This window comes from Colossoma macropomum, unplaced genomic scaffold, assembly GCF_904425465.1.
Source record: "Colossoma macropomum unplaced genomic scaffold, Colossoma_macropomum, whole genome shotgun sequence".
Taxonomy (NCBI): Eukaryota; Metazoa; Chordata; class Actinopteri; order Characiformes; family Serrasalmidae; genus Colossoma; species Colossoma macropomum.
Window position 1 is genome coordinate 20,547,984 of NW_023494804.1, and position 18,833 is coordinate 20,566,816.

Sequence of the window (18,833 nt, forward strand, 5' to 3'; positions counted from 1 at the left end):
AACACTCCACGCCAACGACGTCACTCGTTTGCGTTGTCCTGCTAGCGCTGTTAGCGCCGAAGCTGTCAACAAGCGCGTCAAATAAACTACAAGCGGTTAGTTTAGGGGTGAACTGGTGATATGGTTCGTTTTTAAGACTTTACTACCGCGACTCTAAGTCCTGCTTTCAAGTCGCGAGTTGTAAAGGTTAACGAGAGTTTACGGTAAGTAAAAAATAGGATTTAGTTGACCTAGAGCAACAAACAGTGCTATGCTAAGCTAACTAGTTAGCTAACTACCTTAGTGATACAACATTGATATTTTTACTAATGTTAATGTGAGTTATTCACCATGAAGTTAACGTTAGCGCTGCCTGTTTTTGGCGGCCAGTAACTTATTTATAGCTATAAAAGCATGTCGATTCAGACAGTGTTTGTGTATTATCTGTCCAAGCTAGAAAAGAATAGCTGTTATGTTGTCTGTTTGCGTTGTATTGTTTATGAGAGTTTATAATTACATTACATACAGCACATAGCGAGCTATCATGTTTACAGTGAAACATCTCGAATCAGTGATTTTCGGACAGCGGGCAGTCACTCAGTCTCAGAAACGCCGACATGGTTCACCGTCTACACACTTAAAAATGATGTTTTTTCAAAGAATCTTTATTAAGGACCGTGGATCTATTTAGAGCCATGAGTTCTATATGGAGCCATTTCTTGCTTACATGGTTCTTTGCGTGATTAAATGTTGTTTTTATGGGAAATTTGTTGTATATTGTTCTATATAGAATCTTTTTGAATTTGGTTCCATATAGCTTATAGCTTGTAGTTGTAACAGAAGAAGCTTTCTGGGTGTGATGTAGAACCGTTTATAAAATAGTTCTATATAGAAACATGTACAGCACTTTCTCCATCAATATAAAGAACCATTTCACCATGCAAAGAACCATTTGAGCCTGAAATGGTTCTAAATAGAACTGCTGCGTTTACTACAGAACCCTTGAAGAACCATTTTTTAAGAGTTAATCTAGAACAAAATAGCTGTTTTGTTGTCTGTTTGCATTGTATCTAGCATGTCTATCATGTTTGAAATTATATATTTCTAGTCAGTGATTTACAGACATCAGGCAGTCACTCAGTCTCAGAAAGCTTGTTTGATTCACTGTCTAATATATGAGATGGTGTTAAAACCAACATGTGGTTAGCTTTCTACCAAGCAGTGTGGTGTGGAGAAACCACAGCACCACCTCAGTTATTAGCGGTCGTAGAGTAGGGTTGCCAAATCAGCCCTGTACAAATTCTTGGGTGCTTGATCAGTCGGGTAATTGTGAGGTAACTGTCATTTCAGCTAGGGAACTTAATCTCTCAGTTATCAGTAAACAGTTGTCCCTGTACATTGAAGGTAATGCAACCTAATCAAACTATTCTTTGTATGCACATAGTCTGACGCAGCAAATTGAATTCCACTTAAAAAAAAAACATAAGAAAATGCTTAGATTCTTGGACATTTTGTAACCAGGAAAGGAATTTTTCCTGGACAAGCCACCAAAAACCTGGACAATCCTGAGAAATCCTGGACGAAGGGCAACCCTATCCTAAACTCATCCTTTAGGATGTTGTAGCTCACCAAGCCCCATGATGTCGTTTTTAAGAAGCTGAATCTCTTACTCTCACTTTCCAGGAGCCCAATGCAGTCGCCTGCAGAGACAGTGGAGAATGCCTCCATCCTTTCGAGCGGCTCGTCACAGGAGGGCCATCGTCTGTGGATCGGCAACATCGATCCGAAAATCACAGAGTGAGTACCTATTAGTAACTGATAGGGGTGTAACAATGCACATATTGTTTTTAAGTTTGGTGTGAATTTCAGTTCGATTTGATATTTTATGTCTTTTATGTGCAAAGCTGAAATTATAAACTGTACAGAATTGGCTCAGAAAAATACAAACCCAATTATTGCATAGTAGCGATGCAGTTAAGCGATAAACAATGCACAAATACACCCAAATGCCTGGTTTTTATTAATTAGTAGTCTTTCAATAATAGGTACTTGGATATGTCAGCGGTTCGGTTTTAAATTTCGATGCACTGTAACTTTAAATGTTTAAATTTACACTTTAAGTTTCTTGTTTTTCAATACTGTATTGAAATCATTACATTCTTACTAGTCGAGAGGGACTCCTTGTGCTGAGAGCTTGGCCCTCTAAGCCTCGCCTGCCTGGGTGATTGATTAGCCAAGTGTGTGCGTGTTGTTCTGGAGAATGAGCAGATGACGGTGGGGCGTGTGAAAGAGAGCCATTCGGCCGTGGAGACCTGCTTTGCTCAGTGACTCCCACCGTTTCCTACTCACCTGGCATGTTTACACTGTCAACCTGTAGCCACTGCGTAAGGTGGAGGGGGGAGGGGGGGGGGACACGGTAAGAAAGAGAGAGAGAAACAGCACAGGTTGAGAGAGGGCTGCTGGAAAATGTACGGCTTGCCTGGGCCGATGTCTAGACAGGCGTTTCCTTCCCACTCGATCCGCTGTTTTTCTTTAAATAACCTGCTCGAATGAAAACAGCCATGATGCCCACAGGCTGGTGTTTGGGAAGATTAATTAGCTCACATGCTGGAAGTGTTTGTTGTAGCGAAGTCCACTTCAGAATCACACAGGCTCACATACAGAGCGCTGAAAATCCTGCTGTGTGAGGTCACTGCTCACCTAACATAGTTTTTTTTTTTTTATTATTATTATTATTTCCCTGAGGTTTCTAAATAAGTGGATAATTGAAAGCACTATTGGAGTTGTGGGGTAAAAGTGCACTGGTAATTTTTTCTGTTGAAGCAAATGTGGGCTGAGCGTCAGGGTGATGGATGGGGCTGCAGAAGATGAGGTAGAAAGTGAAAGTCAATTGATCACTGGCTAGTGTGGGGAGATTAGGCTGGAACACGACAGCCCTCAAGGTCTCTGGCTTCAGTAAGCTTGTCTTGCATATGATGGTGTTTAATGGCTGGTTGTAGGACACATGGGTAAGTGTGTAACAATTTCAATGCTGTATTAGAAAATCATGTAACAGATTGTATGCTAAAAATGGTGTATTTAAATGGAATATATCGCCAATATGCCCATTGTTTATTGTTAAATTGTTTTACAGGATCACTGTTTTTTGCAAGCACATGCCACTTTGCAATATTTTGCATTCATAAATCTGTGTAGAACACCCTTTAAAAAAGGATGGTTCTTCTGGGGTTCCTTAGTAAAGAAAATGATTCCATATAGAACCATGAACATTCACAGAACCCTTTGCATCGTGAAAGCGTTCTTCAAATTGATGGAGCATGTGTTGAAGATGGTTCTATATATAACTTGTTTGGAAATATTTTATATAGCACCAAAATGAGTTTTACTATTGTTACAAACTTGACATTGTAACAATAGAAGAAACCTTGTTGGTGCTGTAAAGAACTATTTTCTAAAAAAGTTATCCATCAATCTGAAGAACCCTTTCATCATGCAAAGAACCTTTTAATCATGCCAAGGGTTTTTGGGTGTTCATAGTTATATATAGCACCATTTTCTTTAGTAAAGTGCCCTTAAAGAACCATCTTTTTTTAGGAGTGTATATAAGTAGAGTTTTGTAAAATCAACATTTTTAGTATGTTAAATATCAAAAATCAAACTGAATCTTGACCCAAGAATTGAAAATCTTATTGAACCTCAAAATCTGGTCACCAGTATATTTCTTTTAGTTTACTCACATTTTACAACACGCACATTTTTGCCAGTATTCATGAATCTTACAGTAAATAAATACCCGCAGAAATATATTGATGCATTTTGCAATTGCTAAATTCCTTTTGTTTCTCTGTGATGGGAATGTTGTTTGCACTGAAACTTTTAAGCAGTAACTTGGAAGGTCATTGCCAGGGCAACATGACAAGGTACACTGCTGAGATCGCTCACGCTGCCTGTCATAATCTTGCCCTATACACACACACACACACTTTCCACTTCACCACTTCACTATACTGCATCACCTCACTGCCTTCCAGGCCTGCCCTGCAAAGAACCTTCAGTTCTTGGCAAAATGGATGAATTTGTGGGGAAAATACTGCTGCAACACAGACAGACCTTCCACAGTTCAATTAACACTTTCCTTTCGCACTTCGACTAGAGCATGGGTGCCACAACTTTTTGTCTTGCAATGTTTGTGGGGGACTGGGGGCCAAAACCACAAATCAATATGCAAAAAAATATACAAACAATGAAGGCAAATAGTGAAAAATACTGTTTGTAACATTTGCACTGTGTTTTCTTACTAAAATTCTACAGAAATACAAATGTAAACAGTGTAAGAGAATAAAAATATGTTTGTACTCTCATTGGGAGAGGGGAAGGGATTAGGCTAACTTTCTAGCAGGCCACACTTTGGGCAGCCCTGAACTAGAGCTTTAATCAGGGCTGAAATTTTGAGCTGAATTCAAATATGAAATATGGCCTGAGAACATTCTGCCCAAGTCCAACCTGACGGGCAGCAGTTTTAAATCCAAACCAAAAAAAAAATCTGTCTGAGCCCAATCCCCCCACATCACAACCAAAAACTAAAAAAAAATCTTAGTCTAATCTCAATCTTGTCTCGCTTTCAGTCTCAGCCACTACTGGTCTTGGTCTTGACTGGAATTCGAGTACTTAGTGTTGGTCTTGACTCAATATGTCCTTGTCTCAGTCTTGACTCGGACTCTGCTCTAGCGGTCTTGACTATAACTAATTCAGACAAATATTTCAAACTCTGAGACTGACCCATATATGTCCGTGATCCACCTGTAGCTGTAATGAAGACCACAAGCTCTGGCACTGTCTGTTTTAACAATTTGAATAAGTAAACTTCAAACATCCTCACTCGTACACCCAAACAGAAAACCCTTTTCACCTTCCATTGGGGTTGGTTTCCCCACAGTTCCTCTCTTGTCCTTCGTATGGAGCTACTGTTGTAACCAGAGGCCAACACGCTGACCTGTTGGACCACCACTGGGGCCAATTGGAGGCTACTGATGGCTCCAGCATGTGCTGCAGGCTGTTTGTGCTGTTTGGACTCTGCTTTGCATTGTCTGTGTGGTGGGCAGATAGAAGGGGATGGGAGGTCATTTCCGACAAAATGGTAGAAAAAGAGGAAATAGACCTGCCCTCTCAGCACGTGCTCAGATCATCTGGACAGACAGATGTGCATATGTGTAATGCTGATGTTGTGGTTATTGGCTTGGAGTATAGCTGGGGGGTTTTCCTAACAACATATGCTCAACACATTGCTTGCTGATTCATATATGTTGAAATACAACAGGACTGGGACTGGATTAATAAAATACACAGATCTGAACTCATCCCATTAATTTTTTTTTATATTGTTATACAGCTTGTACACTACTGTTCAGAAGTGTGGAATTGATGTTTTTAATAACGCATAACGGATTTGATTGCAGACAGTTGTACAAGATGATTCTAATATGCTTGTCCTGTGCAACTTCACAAGTTTTAAATAATTAGTAGAACACTGAACCTGTAAATGAAATATTAAGAAATTTTAGATGTGTCCAGTGTAGTAAACAGAGCTGTAGATGATTGTAAAATGACTGCGAAAGCTGTATAGCATTTATAATGCTGTACACCACTGAGTTTAGAGTCAGTGTACATGTTTCTTTTTTTTCTTCGTATATATATTCTACAAGGGGGCTATGCACCTAAGATTTTCACTCACCTTGCACCTGTGTAAATGTGATGTGACAATAAACGTGATTTGATTTGATGAACAAGTTATAATGAAATTAATATCCAGAATTTGTTTCAAATAATATTTCAAAAATGGAGATCAAATCTTAAAAATTACTATGAATAGATAATTACAGTATATTATTTGTATTTGCAAATATTTTCTGTATATTATTTGGCATTTCTTTACTTCTTGTTCACAAGAGTTAAAAACAAAACAAAAAAAAAATAAAACATTTAAAATACCTTGTGGCAAAGAGTTGATCATGTTTAAAGCCTTGTAACCTTATAGAAATGGCTAGACTGGTGAGTAATTCCAAACAGTTATAAAAGGTAAAGAACCCCCCACAAAAACAGTGTCAAGACGAAACGTAAGACATTACAGTGAGCAAGTAGCCAGGTTTGCACAGAATAAAACAGATAAATAAAACAGTTCTTTTTGACCCACTTTGTTCATATTTCAAACCACCACTGTCTGCAAAAGTCCACAAAATGTAAAACCAAACTTAACATTGCCCAATAAGGTCAACCCAACCTCCTCATGGTGTGCTAAGTTAGTCAGTTCACTAACTACAGTTTGCTAAAACTGAATAGTCAGCTCTGCTGACAACCTTTTTATTCGGCACTTCGGCTTAACTCGGCTCTGACTGCTCACGCAATGTCCGTCACTTTGTAATTGTAACCTCATAACATATCATGAAATTCTGAAGCAACAAAATACACTATATGTCCAAACGTTTGTGGACACCCCTTTTCGTTAGTGAATTCAGCTGCATTAAGGTGCACTCACTGCTGACACTGGAGTTCAAATGCACACACAGCTTGTATAGTCTCCATAGAAAAGCATTGACAGTAGAACAGGATGCTCTGGAACTGTCGCACAAGACCCTGAGGTCACAATATTCATTGCCAGGCGTAGTCTAGAGGGGTATGAAGCCCCACAGCATTGAGCTGTGGAGCAGTGGAACTACGTTATCTAGAGTGATAGAGCACCAACCAATACCTTTGGGATGAGTTGGAGTGGCGTTTGTGATCCAGAACTAATCATCCATCAATACCTGATCTCATTAGTGCTCCCGCTGCTGAATGCAATCAAATTAACCACAGTGTTCAAAAGTTAATGTAATGCCTTCTCTGAAGCGTACAGTTAGTTGCTGCAGCTGAGGGGGACAAACTACTTTTTAATACTCTTGATTTTGGAAGAAACATTGAATGAGCAGTCCACAAACTTTGGCCAGTATATATAGTATGTACATAGCAGATACATGGATTGTATCATTCTCATTTTATTTTTTCCTTTCTGGTGTTTGAATACTGATCTGTGAGGCTATTCAAATAGCAAAAATGCTAAAAATGTCTGTCCTTACTGGGGAGCACTGGAGTGTTGCTTTCAGATTTTTCTGTTTACACCTGCCTGCCTTCTCCTTTTTGCGTTCTGTCACTCAGGCCTTGCATCAGTGCCACTGAAAGCAGCAGCTTGGAGATTGTGAGTGGGTGGGATGGCAGCTGTCTTGTTCCTTTGGTTCATACAGATGTCTTGCTTGGCTCTGGACTGTGATTTCACAGAATGCCCTGAAGCTTAGACATCAGTTTTCCCCTAAGTCAGACCCCTTTCTTTTCCTCCTGGTTGTACGTTTTATAGCCCCCAGAGGAGTACATTGTGGTCTGCTAAAAGCCACAGGTTGTCCCTGAGTATCAGGCCCCTATCAGTTCCTCATTCTCCTCTGGACCAGGAAAACCCTGTGAGCAGCGCCTGAGTGGGTGGAGTCTGGGAAAGTGCGAAATGCTCCTCGGAGAGAAAGCTCCAGGGAAAGGAGGGGAAGACATTAAGACAACAGCCAGGACCCCCAGTCCTGCTCCAGCTCCTACCTTTCCAGGATTAAAAATAACCCCAAACCAGCCTGAAACAATAAAGCAGTCCCAGTCAGGCTACTCCCAAACCACTGCGGGTGTCAGGGGGAAAAAAAAAAACAGTTAAGTAACAACACAAATGTGTTGTTACGCAAATGTGGTTTTGTTGTTGTTTATCTAGCAGATAGTTTTGGGAATTGTCTTTAATACTTGAAATGAAAGTGAAATATGAATTGTGCACTGTCAAAATTGGTTACACTTGGATCTTTTGAGTAATGTAATGGCTAAAGTATCGTTTTCTTTTATTTATGCAAGCTGTAACACATTTTGTTCAGTTTATACAAGTTATCACATGTTTTCCTGCTACATATTAACATGAATCATCCAGGTGCCTAGCATCAGCACTGTGCCAGAGATGGTTTGTTTACATTAAGCTGGCAATGCATGATCAACATTTAGTGAGGCAAGCAGCAGAAATGATTGATGCAATACAGGTGAAGAAAAACGCCCTCTTTTCAGGTTTTCCTGCTAAGCCCAGCTTTATTAAATAGAAATGATGAAGATTACGTAAAAATGAGCAAGCAAGAACGGTGCTGTTTGGCTAAATGAAAGCAAAACGTTTCTCTCCTATATGCAGACTGAATGCTACACTGCCCCTCAATACTGGGCATGGCATTTTGAAATGACTTGTTTATTTTGCATCCTCTGATTTTGGACCTTCGTGTGACCTGTGTCCATGTTCATAAATCTTCTTAGAGTAGGAATGCTGATCTGGGATATGTTTCTGTCAGGCCACTGTACATGAGAGAAGACTTTGATATTAGATCAGCACTCCTGCTCTTAAAGGCTTTATGAATATTGGCCCTGACCTGATGTGTTCTCTCTTCTCTGAAAGAGAAGTTCATGGGTGCACTAGCCTACAGGTTTGGGGTACCTGCTCATCCAATGTTTCTACCAAAATCAATTTTTGTGCTTTACTTTCTATGTTTCTACTTTATACCTTAAAGTAGCTGAATTCACTAATTGGAGGCGGTGTCTAAGATAAAATAAGATGATTCTCTTTTAGTTCCACAACTGGGAAAATTCAGTGCTACAGCAGCAAAGGGATAGCAAGGCATTCAAGAAAAGAATTAAAAAGAACCGTAGTTAAAATGGAGTTAAAAGCTAGAAACGCTCATCTTCTCTGCCTGATCAGGACTGTGTGCATTTTAAACAGTGTGATCATAGACAGTTGCATAGCCATGGCAACATAGACAACTCCAAAGCAACAGGCTTTTTTAAGCTTTAAGCTTTTGTTTTTTGGCAGAGGTGTAAAAGTCAGATTTTGAAGCTGTGTGAGAAATAGGATTACGGGGAATAACTGTAGTATATGTGGTTTGAGTGGAGTGAGGCTGTGAAAGAAGAGTTGCTGGTGAAAAATCTGCCCTAATTGGTTTGAGGAAACACAAAATTCTCAATTGAAAAGTTCTCTCATTTGAATTGACCATTATTGTTGTTGATGGAGAACAGTACATTCATGCAGAAGTCTGCAGCTAAAAACATAAACAGATTGACAAAATAAGTTGGCTACCCCTCTAAGCAAGTTGTGATGATAAATATTTGCCGTCTTATTCTAGGACGAAGTGGCACACTTAAATGATGATCTGTAGAGTAAAAAAAAATGGACTCTTGAATTATAAGTAGACTGTAGAAGCCTTTTAATGCCAATAGGGGCATTAAAATATGTATCCAAATTATATGAAACTGCACAGTAAACAGGAATAGTAGAGTGTGGTATGTACAGGGTCAGGCTTTTTTTTAGAATTTACAATTTTTGACAGTAAGATTTTGTAATATTTAAAATATCATTGTCTTTGGACATGTAGATATTACAAGCTACACTATATAACATTTTGTTTAATGCAGTGTGTTTTGCATTAATATCTTTGTTTGCATGTACATTATTGTCATTTTACGGATTATGTTTAATCAAAAGAGCTTTGTTTTTTCTTGTAGGCATATTATTTGATTGTAAAAATGATAATATTAGAGTAGGGAATGGGTGTGGATTGTACAAGTCTGCTACAATTTTTTTGCATTATCTTTTGTCTTGAGGTAAAAGTCATGCATCCTTAGGCAGCATACAGCTCACCACTTCGGCATGGATAAGTCATCCCTAGCACTAATGGTTTTAAGGATTGTGAAGTGACCATAATCTATTGCCCTTGTTCACGTTAAGAATGGAATGGGGGTGGGCCTTAGAAATTTCCCTCATCTCCAATTGGCTGTCAGTGCGTCAGTCGACAGTGGGGTTTTGGAACCGTTCACAGATGTAGATGTTTGTTTGGAATTGAGCTCTGGGGGGAATTCAGACTTCCTCTTTTTTATACTTTCATTGTCCTCTTGCTGTATCCTCTGTATTGTGTGAATAAAAGATTTACTGCAGCTAAAAAGGTGTAAAGAGACCTGTCATTCTAATCAAGCACATCTGTGAGAGGACTGATGTCCTACCAAGGATTCTTCACTTTTATTGTTGTCTTTTTAAGCATGAAGATGCTCATAAATCTATTATCAGAGCAGTTTTTTTTGTAAAGATGTAATTATCAGAAGGATTTTATAGATAGCTAAAAAGTGACTGTAGACAAGGTTTGTTTGGTTTTTTTTTTGTTGTCATCTTTATATTATTGCTGAAATGGCATTAATGCTGTTTTACTTCAGATTATTCTCAAACCATCTCTTCAGTCATGCTAATCTATTGATACATATCTTCTTGTTAAATTTTTATTCTACTGTAGGTATCACCTCGTGAAGCTCTTGGAAAAGTTTGGGAAAGTGAAGCAGTTTGACTTCTTATTTCATAAGTCAGGACCACTGGAAGGCCAACCCAGAGGATACTGTTTTGTCAACTTCCACACCAAAGAGGTTCTGCACAACTTTTTTTCAAATGGTCATGTAGAAGTGTCTGTCTTTGCCCAATCCCTATTATATAACTGATTTTGAAGAAGGCCTGAATCTCGAAACTACACTTAGAAACCAACTCAACAATTCATTCAGTGATTCATAGTTCACTGAAAATCATGGTTTAACATACATAATACCAGTAGTCATTTGTGAATTACTATTATTATTATGATTGATTATTATGATTATGCTGTTGCAGTGGTATCTGGTCGAGGAATTTAAAGAAAGATTTGGACCAAAAATACCAAAAAGTCATAAATAATTAGATTTGAGGGTCTAAATATCTGATGTCACAACTATTCGATATGAATACAATTCTTTATTCTTTGAAGGTTCAATACATCAGTGAATCTCAAATTTTACCTCGATTTGAATATTTTGGTACTTTCACAGTAGGTAACGCAGACAATTAAAACAATACACCAAGCTTGTTGGTTTACAATTAAATATAACCTGAGAATGTAATTTTGGCCAAAAATGAGCACATACTTTATTGCAGTGGTCATCAACCCTGCTCCTCCTGATCTACATACCTGCAGAGTCACAATCTGCCACACCGGCTCCAGCTAGTTAACTTCTTCTGAAGTCCCTGATTGGCAGAATAAGATGCTTAGTGTTAACTGGTGGGGTGGGGGCAGACCTTTAGGAGGATTATTATTAGCTACGTTAGTGTTTTTGCTTAAACTGTTTCTTAAAGGAGGCATTTGATGGTTGTTATTGTTTTCTTACTCCTTGAAGTATGATGGGAGGCATTCCTTAGTGTGGTTTAAGGTGGGGAAATGTGTGTTTACAGATTCATGTACACACTTAACAATAGTCCCGGAGATCCAGTGATCCATCATCAGCTATTATTCTTGGTGACATCACATTATACTCTCTTCCAACTCCAAAGAGCACACGTGTGAGGGGAAACAATGGCTTTGGGACTCCCATGTTTAAATAGTTTTAGATGTTGTTTCCAATATGAAGTATTTATGCACTGTATTTTTTTTGTCAGTTGTGCTGTACTGCCACTTCTGCTTAGCATTAAAAGTCAGCGGCATCATGAAAAGTTCTACTGTGATGAAGCTGAATAAAACACCAAAAAGGCTCAGGATTAGAAAACTGCTCTAGTCAATGAATTTTCATGCAATTTATTCAATACTTCTGTTACACTTAGCTTTAGACATCAGTAGTTGTTATTCAGTTGTTTTTAAGAAAAAATGTGAAAAATTGCTATTTATAACTAGATAAAGCTCCTTTGAATATATGTGGTGGAAAGTGTGCATGTTTTGACAGCTTTCTCCCTGCAGCAGGGGTAACAAGACAGTTTTTGATTATTTTTTTCCCCGTTTTCTCAGGAGGCTGAACGTGCCATACAGTGTCTAAATGGAAAGCTGGCGTTATCGAAGAAGCTAGTGGTGCGCTGGGCCCACGCACAGGTAAAGGTAAGTCTCTCTCAAGCTCACTAAAGCACTAGCAGTTATAGAAGTTGTTTACCCTGTTTAAAGTGATTGTTTGGCAAAACATTACATTTGCACAATTTTCCCCTTGCCACAAATGCAGTCAGTTCGAAAAGACACGTTTGGTGTCTGACGTTTGCTTCTTTAGTTTTGCGCTAAATCAATAAGGCTAATGTAGCTAACAAGTAAAAGAAGCTGCAAACCGCAAGCCTTAATCACCAGGCACTTGCCTCAAACTGTGTTGGGGAATCTCAAATAGACTTGCTTATATGGTTCAGACGCTGTATTACATACTGTTATACATAAAACTGGACATAACTAGATTACTTAGCTCATTGTGGTTTGAGACAAGTGTGTGATTATTTAGGCATGCAGTTTGCATGATGCTAATTGGGCCATCATGTGTTAAGTAAGAAGGGAACTGTGTAAATTCGATTTTTTTTTTTGTCAACATCACTTTAAAGTAGTGACATTGGTTGTAACTGGAGTGGTCATGCTGTGCATGGTAGACCAGAATCAAACAGAAGCCGCAGCGTAATCAGTTAGAGTTAGACAGAAGCAGTAGCTTGGCTGAGTATTGAGGATGCTCGTGCTGCACATGGAGTGGGACTACTCCAGAGAGCCAGGCCACTAACAATAGGCAGCTGCTGCTCAGAGAGAGGAAATCCTGTATAGTTGAGAATCACGCCCTTTTACACTTCCCTCACTGTCTGAGGGGAGCGTAACACCAGCCTGGGGTCAAGGTCAACAGTACAGGCTTGTTGACAACAACAAGCAGAAGCATCCTTCCCCGGTATGCTGGAGAGGGCAATACTAGGCTGGTTGAAAGTGCATGTGCATTTATCAGTTACCAGTTTATCGGGAATGTAGCCTCTTTATTTGTGCATCAGTGCATAATGTGTTTGAGATGTGTGGATTGTAACATCACCTCTACCACCCCGCACCCTTTAAAGTCTCTTTATAGGCAGTACAGATGCATCAAATAAGTGAAGAGTTTATTTGCAAAAAACAATAAACACCATCCTTAAAACACTGAGCTGACTGTAGGGAGTTATTCTTAACACACAGCGCATTCTGAACCCTTAAGTACGTTTAGTCACAAAAGCTGTTATTGTCCATTGTCAAGGCATTGCAATTTCACATTTTACAGCTGAAACAGTCAAACGCCAGCGCTGTTCTCAAGCAGAACTTGATAAATTTCAGATTACGCAACACTGTCGCACACTGTTTTAGGCAGAATCTCAAATGGTTCCCTTCTCTCTAAAAAGTGCAGTACATAGGTATTAAAATAATGGCTACTGCATCTAAACAGAGCACAATGTGTCTAACAAAGAACCACTTTGGATTCAGCCATGTGTATTCATACTGGACACAAAGTGCAATATTTGGGTCTGAAAGCCAAAATTTCATAACTCACATAGTGCACTGTGTAGGGAGCAGTGAGTCATTTGAGATTCAGCCTTAAGATTTCCTGAGGTATGATCTTAAAGATGTTTAATATTGACCATTAATGGGCTGTTTCTGTTGAATTTTTAGCATTTTACCTATTTGTTTTATGGTAAAGAACATTAAATATTGCACTTAAAAGAAACCTGCATCTATTACATGGCTTTGTTGACCCTGGAGCATGAAATGACTATCAGAGTTATCTGCTAATTTTTCAAATTATTGAAATTGTTTTTCTTTTAAAGTCTAATTTTGTAAGTTACCTATATTTTTATTACTTGATCAGAACAACCCATCTGCAGTTTGATTTATATTACCTGGAATGCACAATAAAATAACATTTATTTATGAAAATGAAATAAAATGGAAATGTTTTTTGCAAATGAACTCTTCAGGTGTTTCTGAAACAACTTTTTTTAAACAACTACTGTGCACACTGTCTGAGCTGGAAACACCTGTATAAAAATACAAAAGGAGTGATCTTACAATTTTGTTTCACTACCCCATCAAAGTGGTTTATGATGTGCTGTCAGGTTTTGATAAGGCTGCCTGAAATCATCAGATTTAAAAAAAAACAAAAAAAAACTCCCAGCTGATTCACTGATTTTACTGTAAGTCAACCTGAAATCAAAATGACTAATATTAGAGGATTCAGTTTTGATATCAGTATTGGAAAAGGTGGCATTGTGCCATCTCGATCTTCTGTCAAAGTGTAATGATTTCCCCACCTTTGAAATGACTTCTGATATCATGTGTCACCTCCCACCTCCCCACTGTCAATACAAAATGATCAGCTGTCTCAGAGACGTTCCCTGATACAGTATATCACTCTGAAATGAGTCATATGCCATTCTTGGGTTATAAATTAAATCAGTTATGTGCTGTTAGTCATTATGATGTTAAGGACTTAAAGGTTAAGGGTGTGAAGCACTTTCACTGGCTGACTTTGAATTTCTTCCATGCTTTCTTTGGTTCTTGAGGTTCTTGAGTCTGCCAGTCAAGTTAATTGTGCTTTCTCATTCTATTCTCCACAGGTTCACAGGATATGCTGAGGGGTCACCACACTTATGGGCGTAAGGAAAATGTGGGGCAGTTTTGAGAAGAATGAACCCGTGGCCCAATGCTGTGCAGTTCAACTTCACCCATTATGCCTCAGAGCAAGGATTTGGCCAATACGCCAAAGCTGTGGCCTGCCATGACTTTGTCCACTCTGCGAGTTCATTCTCCACAAACAGTCCTCAGTGTGTGCAATGTGTCGAATGTATGTGTCTCACAAGTGTCTGCATGTGTCTTCTGTTTCCCTGGTGTGTGTGTGTGTCTGCATCTGCATGTGTGTGTATGTCGTTTTGCAGAGGTTTGAACCTTACAGAGGGGACAAGAACCTGCCTGCCAGCTTGGAACCGTCATCCAGTGAAGCAGAGGAGCTGCCGACGTCGCTGAGGTTTGTGAAGTTGCTTTATTTTTTGCTGATGTTTATGCAGCGTTTCTCTCTCTGTCCCTCTCCTGCTTAGACATTCCAGTAGAAAACAAATGGTCCCAGTGTGTTTCAGTACCAGGCCATTAGCTCTGTATCTCCGACAGCTATTTCCTTGAGCCAAGTGCGACTGAATGGTGAAGTGGCGTAGTGTTGTTTGTGTGTGTGTTTTTTGTTTTTTTTTGTTTTGTTTTTGTTTTTTTTTCCTCCCCTCCTCCATCCTCAACTAAAGTCACAGCAGCCTGCATACACTAAAATAAGTCTCTCTCTCTCTCTCTCTCTCTCTCTCTCACTCACACCCCTCCCTCTGTCTGTCTAACCTTCCCTTCTCTCCTTTTCTCTCTCCTCCTCCTCATTTCTTTCTCCCCACATCTCCATATGTCCAACCCTCCTCTCTTTTTCTTTTCTTTCTTTATTTTTCTCTCTCTCTCTCTCACACACCCCTCCCTCTGTCTGTCTAACCTTCCCTTCTCTCCTTTTCTTTCTCTCTCCCTCCTCATTTTTTTTCCCCGTACATCTCCATATGTCCAACCTTCCTCTCTCTTTCTCTTTCTGTCTCTCTCTCTCTCTCTCTCTCTCGCCCCATCCAACTCCTTTTCTGTTTTTCTGTCTCTCTCGCTCCCTCCTTCTCTGCTTCTTTCTCTTTTCTCCACCCCCCTTTTTCTATTTCTGTCTCCCCCTCTCTCCTTATCTGTCTGTCTTCTCTCTGTCTTCATATCTCCAACCTTTCTTTCTCTCTCTTTCTCTCATGCTTTTTTCCTCTTTTCTCTGCCTCTCACTCCCTCTGTCCAACTTTTTTTTTCTGCGTTTTTCTCCCTCCCTCCTTCTCTCTCTCCCTCCCTCCTTCTCTCTCTCTCTCTCTCTCTCTCTCTCTCTCTCTCTCTCTCTCTCTCTCTCAGTGTAAGTGCGAAGATCAGAGCTATCGAAGCCAAGCTGCAGATGATGGAGGAGAATGCAGATGACGAGTATTCGGGACCTTCAGCTTACCTCTATAACAAACCCCCGGAGAAGAGGGATAAAAGATCTCAGCCGTACAACAAGCAGTTCCGCAGGCACAGGAGATGACCTCCTCCAGTCCAGCTCACCAGCCTGCTGTCTCTGCACTGAGTGGACTCACACAGCCTGCTATGGACTTGTACACCACATTTCTTATGTTTTAGGCCGCTATCTGGACTTTATTTATGCTAGAGAGAGAATTTGAGCCTTTAGGTTGAGATGACCTAATACACATACTAATTCAATGGAGGAAGCTTTTCCCTCCCAACACAGAGACGCTTCTATAGCTGATGTGTGTGCATTGTGTAATATATCTCTCCAGCGATTTTATAATTTTTTTCTTTTAATTGTTCATAGAATGTGTTTTTTGTTTATTTTATGATGGGTTTTGTACGTTTTTGTACCTTTCTTTCGTTGTCAAAACCACGTCCACTTTTATTCCCCTGAAATCGATATTCACAGTGAAAGAACCCCATCTAATCAGTGAGCCTATTGTTTCTGTTTACCCACTCTTAACCTCCTCTACCTTGTATTGTAATCTTGAATTGCCTGCAGATGTGCTGTAGCATTTTGTATTGTGAGAATGAAAAGTAATGATTTGTAATTGTACTGAAGTAAAATGTAAGGACTTTTTCCCCTTCTTCGTTTAGACAGTAGGTATATTTTGTATAGACAGAGCACAAAATATGGCACAAAAGTACTTAACAGTTACTTAATAGTTACAGTAGTTGTTTGACTGTCAGTATCTTATTACAACTTGCCTTATAGCATCACCCGCTATTTAAAAAGGGCTTTGTTTCTGTGATCAGAACCGAAGACATCGCACAGGCTCTTCACGGCTTTGTCCTTGTCTGCAATCTCTAAGTTTGGCAGTATTTTGATAGCTGATATTATCCTCAAAAGAATAAAACAAGTCTGAATATGAGCTTGGATTGATCCTTATGTTCTTCATGTTAACTTGGTAAGTATGTAGGTATTACAGTTGTTCTCTCTGTGAGGTTTATTTTTCATACAGCCAGCTCACAGAGGATTTAAGTAACTTCAGGTCCCAACTAATCCCACTAAGCGTGGCTCCACTCGGCACAGTTTAGCTGGCTGTCTGTGCTCTCTCCTGATTATTTTTAATATTTTTACAAAGAGTCTTGCATCCATTTTTATCAGAGTAGAGGTTCATCACTATGGCGCCCTGTAAGAGCTGTAACAACATTGACATGTCAACTGACATGTTTTGTTGATTTTCTGAATGAACATAAGTTAACTCATCCTCTTCACATACTTCTGTACATTCTAATTCAAAGTAATGTTTTGTTTTCTAAATTTAGCATATTAGGGGGAAAAAACAATGTGTCCTGTGCAAAAAAATATGCCTATGCATTAACTTTTCAGTTAAATCAACAAAATTTAATTTGACCAGGGGTGCTGCACATTTGCATATCTTTGTTATGAACTGCTGATATTGCCAGAATATGAACTTGTGCAGATCTTAGCTCTGCCACTTGGGAGCCCTTTTTAGAGAGACATGCAGTTGGTCAGTGTTCCTAAAGTACTGACAGTGTCCATATTCTGTGTTGTCAATACTATGGTCATGTTGCAATTGATTCAAAAAGTAGTCTGGCTGGAACACTCCTTATAACTTAAGTGTGAATAAGCAGAGCTAAAATACTAAAGGCTGATTGGCAGATGTAAATGCATCAGGTTTCATGATATCACAAAAGCAATGAAATCCAAACAGGTGTTTTTTGCTTAGTTTCCGTGTATGAATGCAGAGTAAATGGTATATTTTGAAACTTACATACCACAGCAACCTCTTATTTCATAAAGTGAGAGAAATTCAATTTTCCATGATATGGGCCCTTTAATTAAACATTTATATTATTTAAGGAGTATGATTGCAGGATTATTGACCAATCTCAATCTCAGAAGACCTATCAGTGCATCACTCGAACTGAGAGGTAAGAGGAATTTTCTGTCATTTCCAAAAATGGCCTATTTATATATACATTTAAATGTATAATGTGTTAAGTTTAAATTAATTTTTGTAGATATTTCTCGTCATTTATATTAGTTACACTAACGCAGGCCAGGTTGGTAGCCTTGCATTTTGAACTAGAAAAGCAGCACTATGTACTGACACTAAATAAAGTGAAGTGCAGTTTTTCATTAAGCTTGAACTTAAAACATTAAGATTTAAATTTGGATTTAAGTTTTATCTCAATTATGTTACTTAACAAATACCCGTAACTGAGTCAGTTGTGTTTTAGTGAGACACAATGAGTTGTCAGTTTTAATTGATACATGTTTGGTCAACACAGTCTTATTGAGTAAAACTCAACATCTTTCCCATTGGCCGTTGGCATCACCTGTTTATGTATTGTTATACTTATTTTGCTCATCCTCCAGTTGTCTCTTCTGAACTGAACTACATATAATGAACACATATGTTGTGGCTTCTTCTGCTTTTTATTAGTAAAACACAACCAGATGAAGTTGAATGTTTAAATGATACATAAAAATATGGAAGCCTGTTTTTCCACCACCTGGGGAAAAAAGGCTATATAGTAAGTCATAGTAACGTCTCATAATACTGATAATAATGATTATCTCCTAATTATGGCTTAGTTTTTTATGGCTTAGTATCTCATAATTATGACTTAGCGTCTCATAATCATGACTTAAGATCTCATAATAACTTACTATTTAATAATAATGAGAACATTTTCCCATAATTGAGATGCGAAGTTGTAAATATGAGAGATAAAGTCATAATTCTGAGATACTAGGTCAAACTCATAATTATCATATTCTAATTGAGAATTATGAGATTGAAAATTATGATATAGTAAGTCCCACTTATAAGATACCAAGTCAAAACCTTCCCAATATTATGAAATCTCATTATTATAAGATAGCAAGTTATAAATATGAGATTCTAAGTTGTAATTATGAGACAGGCTCTCTGTTAT

The 18,833-nt window shown here is 38.7% G+C and overlaps 1 protein-coding gene across 2 annotated transcripts; it reads left to right on the top strand.

Annotated features, from left to right (window-relative positions):
- The first annotated feature begins 24 nt into the window (after positions 1–24).
- rbm18 (RNA binding motif protein 18) lies at positions 25–16,795 on the top strand. Of its 2 annotated transcripts, none has more exons than XM_036595059.1 (6): positions 25–203; positions 1,663–1,776; positions 10,347–10,473; positions 11,853–11,939; positions 14,753–14,841; positions 15,774–16,795. In XM_036595059.1, the coding sequence occupies exons 2-6, from the start codon at positions 1,670–1,672 to the stop codon at positions 15,937–15,939; spliced, it is 576 nt and encodes a 191-aa protein (XP_036450952.1). In that variant the 5' UTR covers positions 25–203; positions 1,663–1,669; the 3' UTR covers positions 15,940–16,795. The 2 variants fall into 2 exon arrangements, with proteins under 2 accessions (XP_036450952.1, XP_036450953.1); XM_036595060.1 differs by having other exon boundaries at positions 11,853–11,933.
- The last annotated feature ends 2,038 nt before the right edge of the window (positions 16,796–18,833 follow it).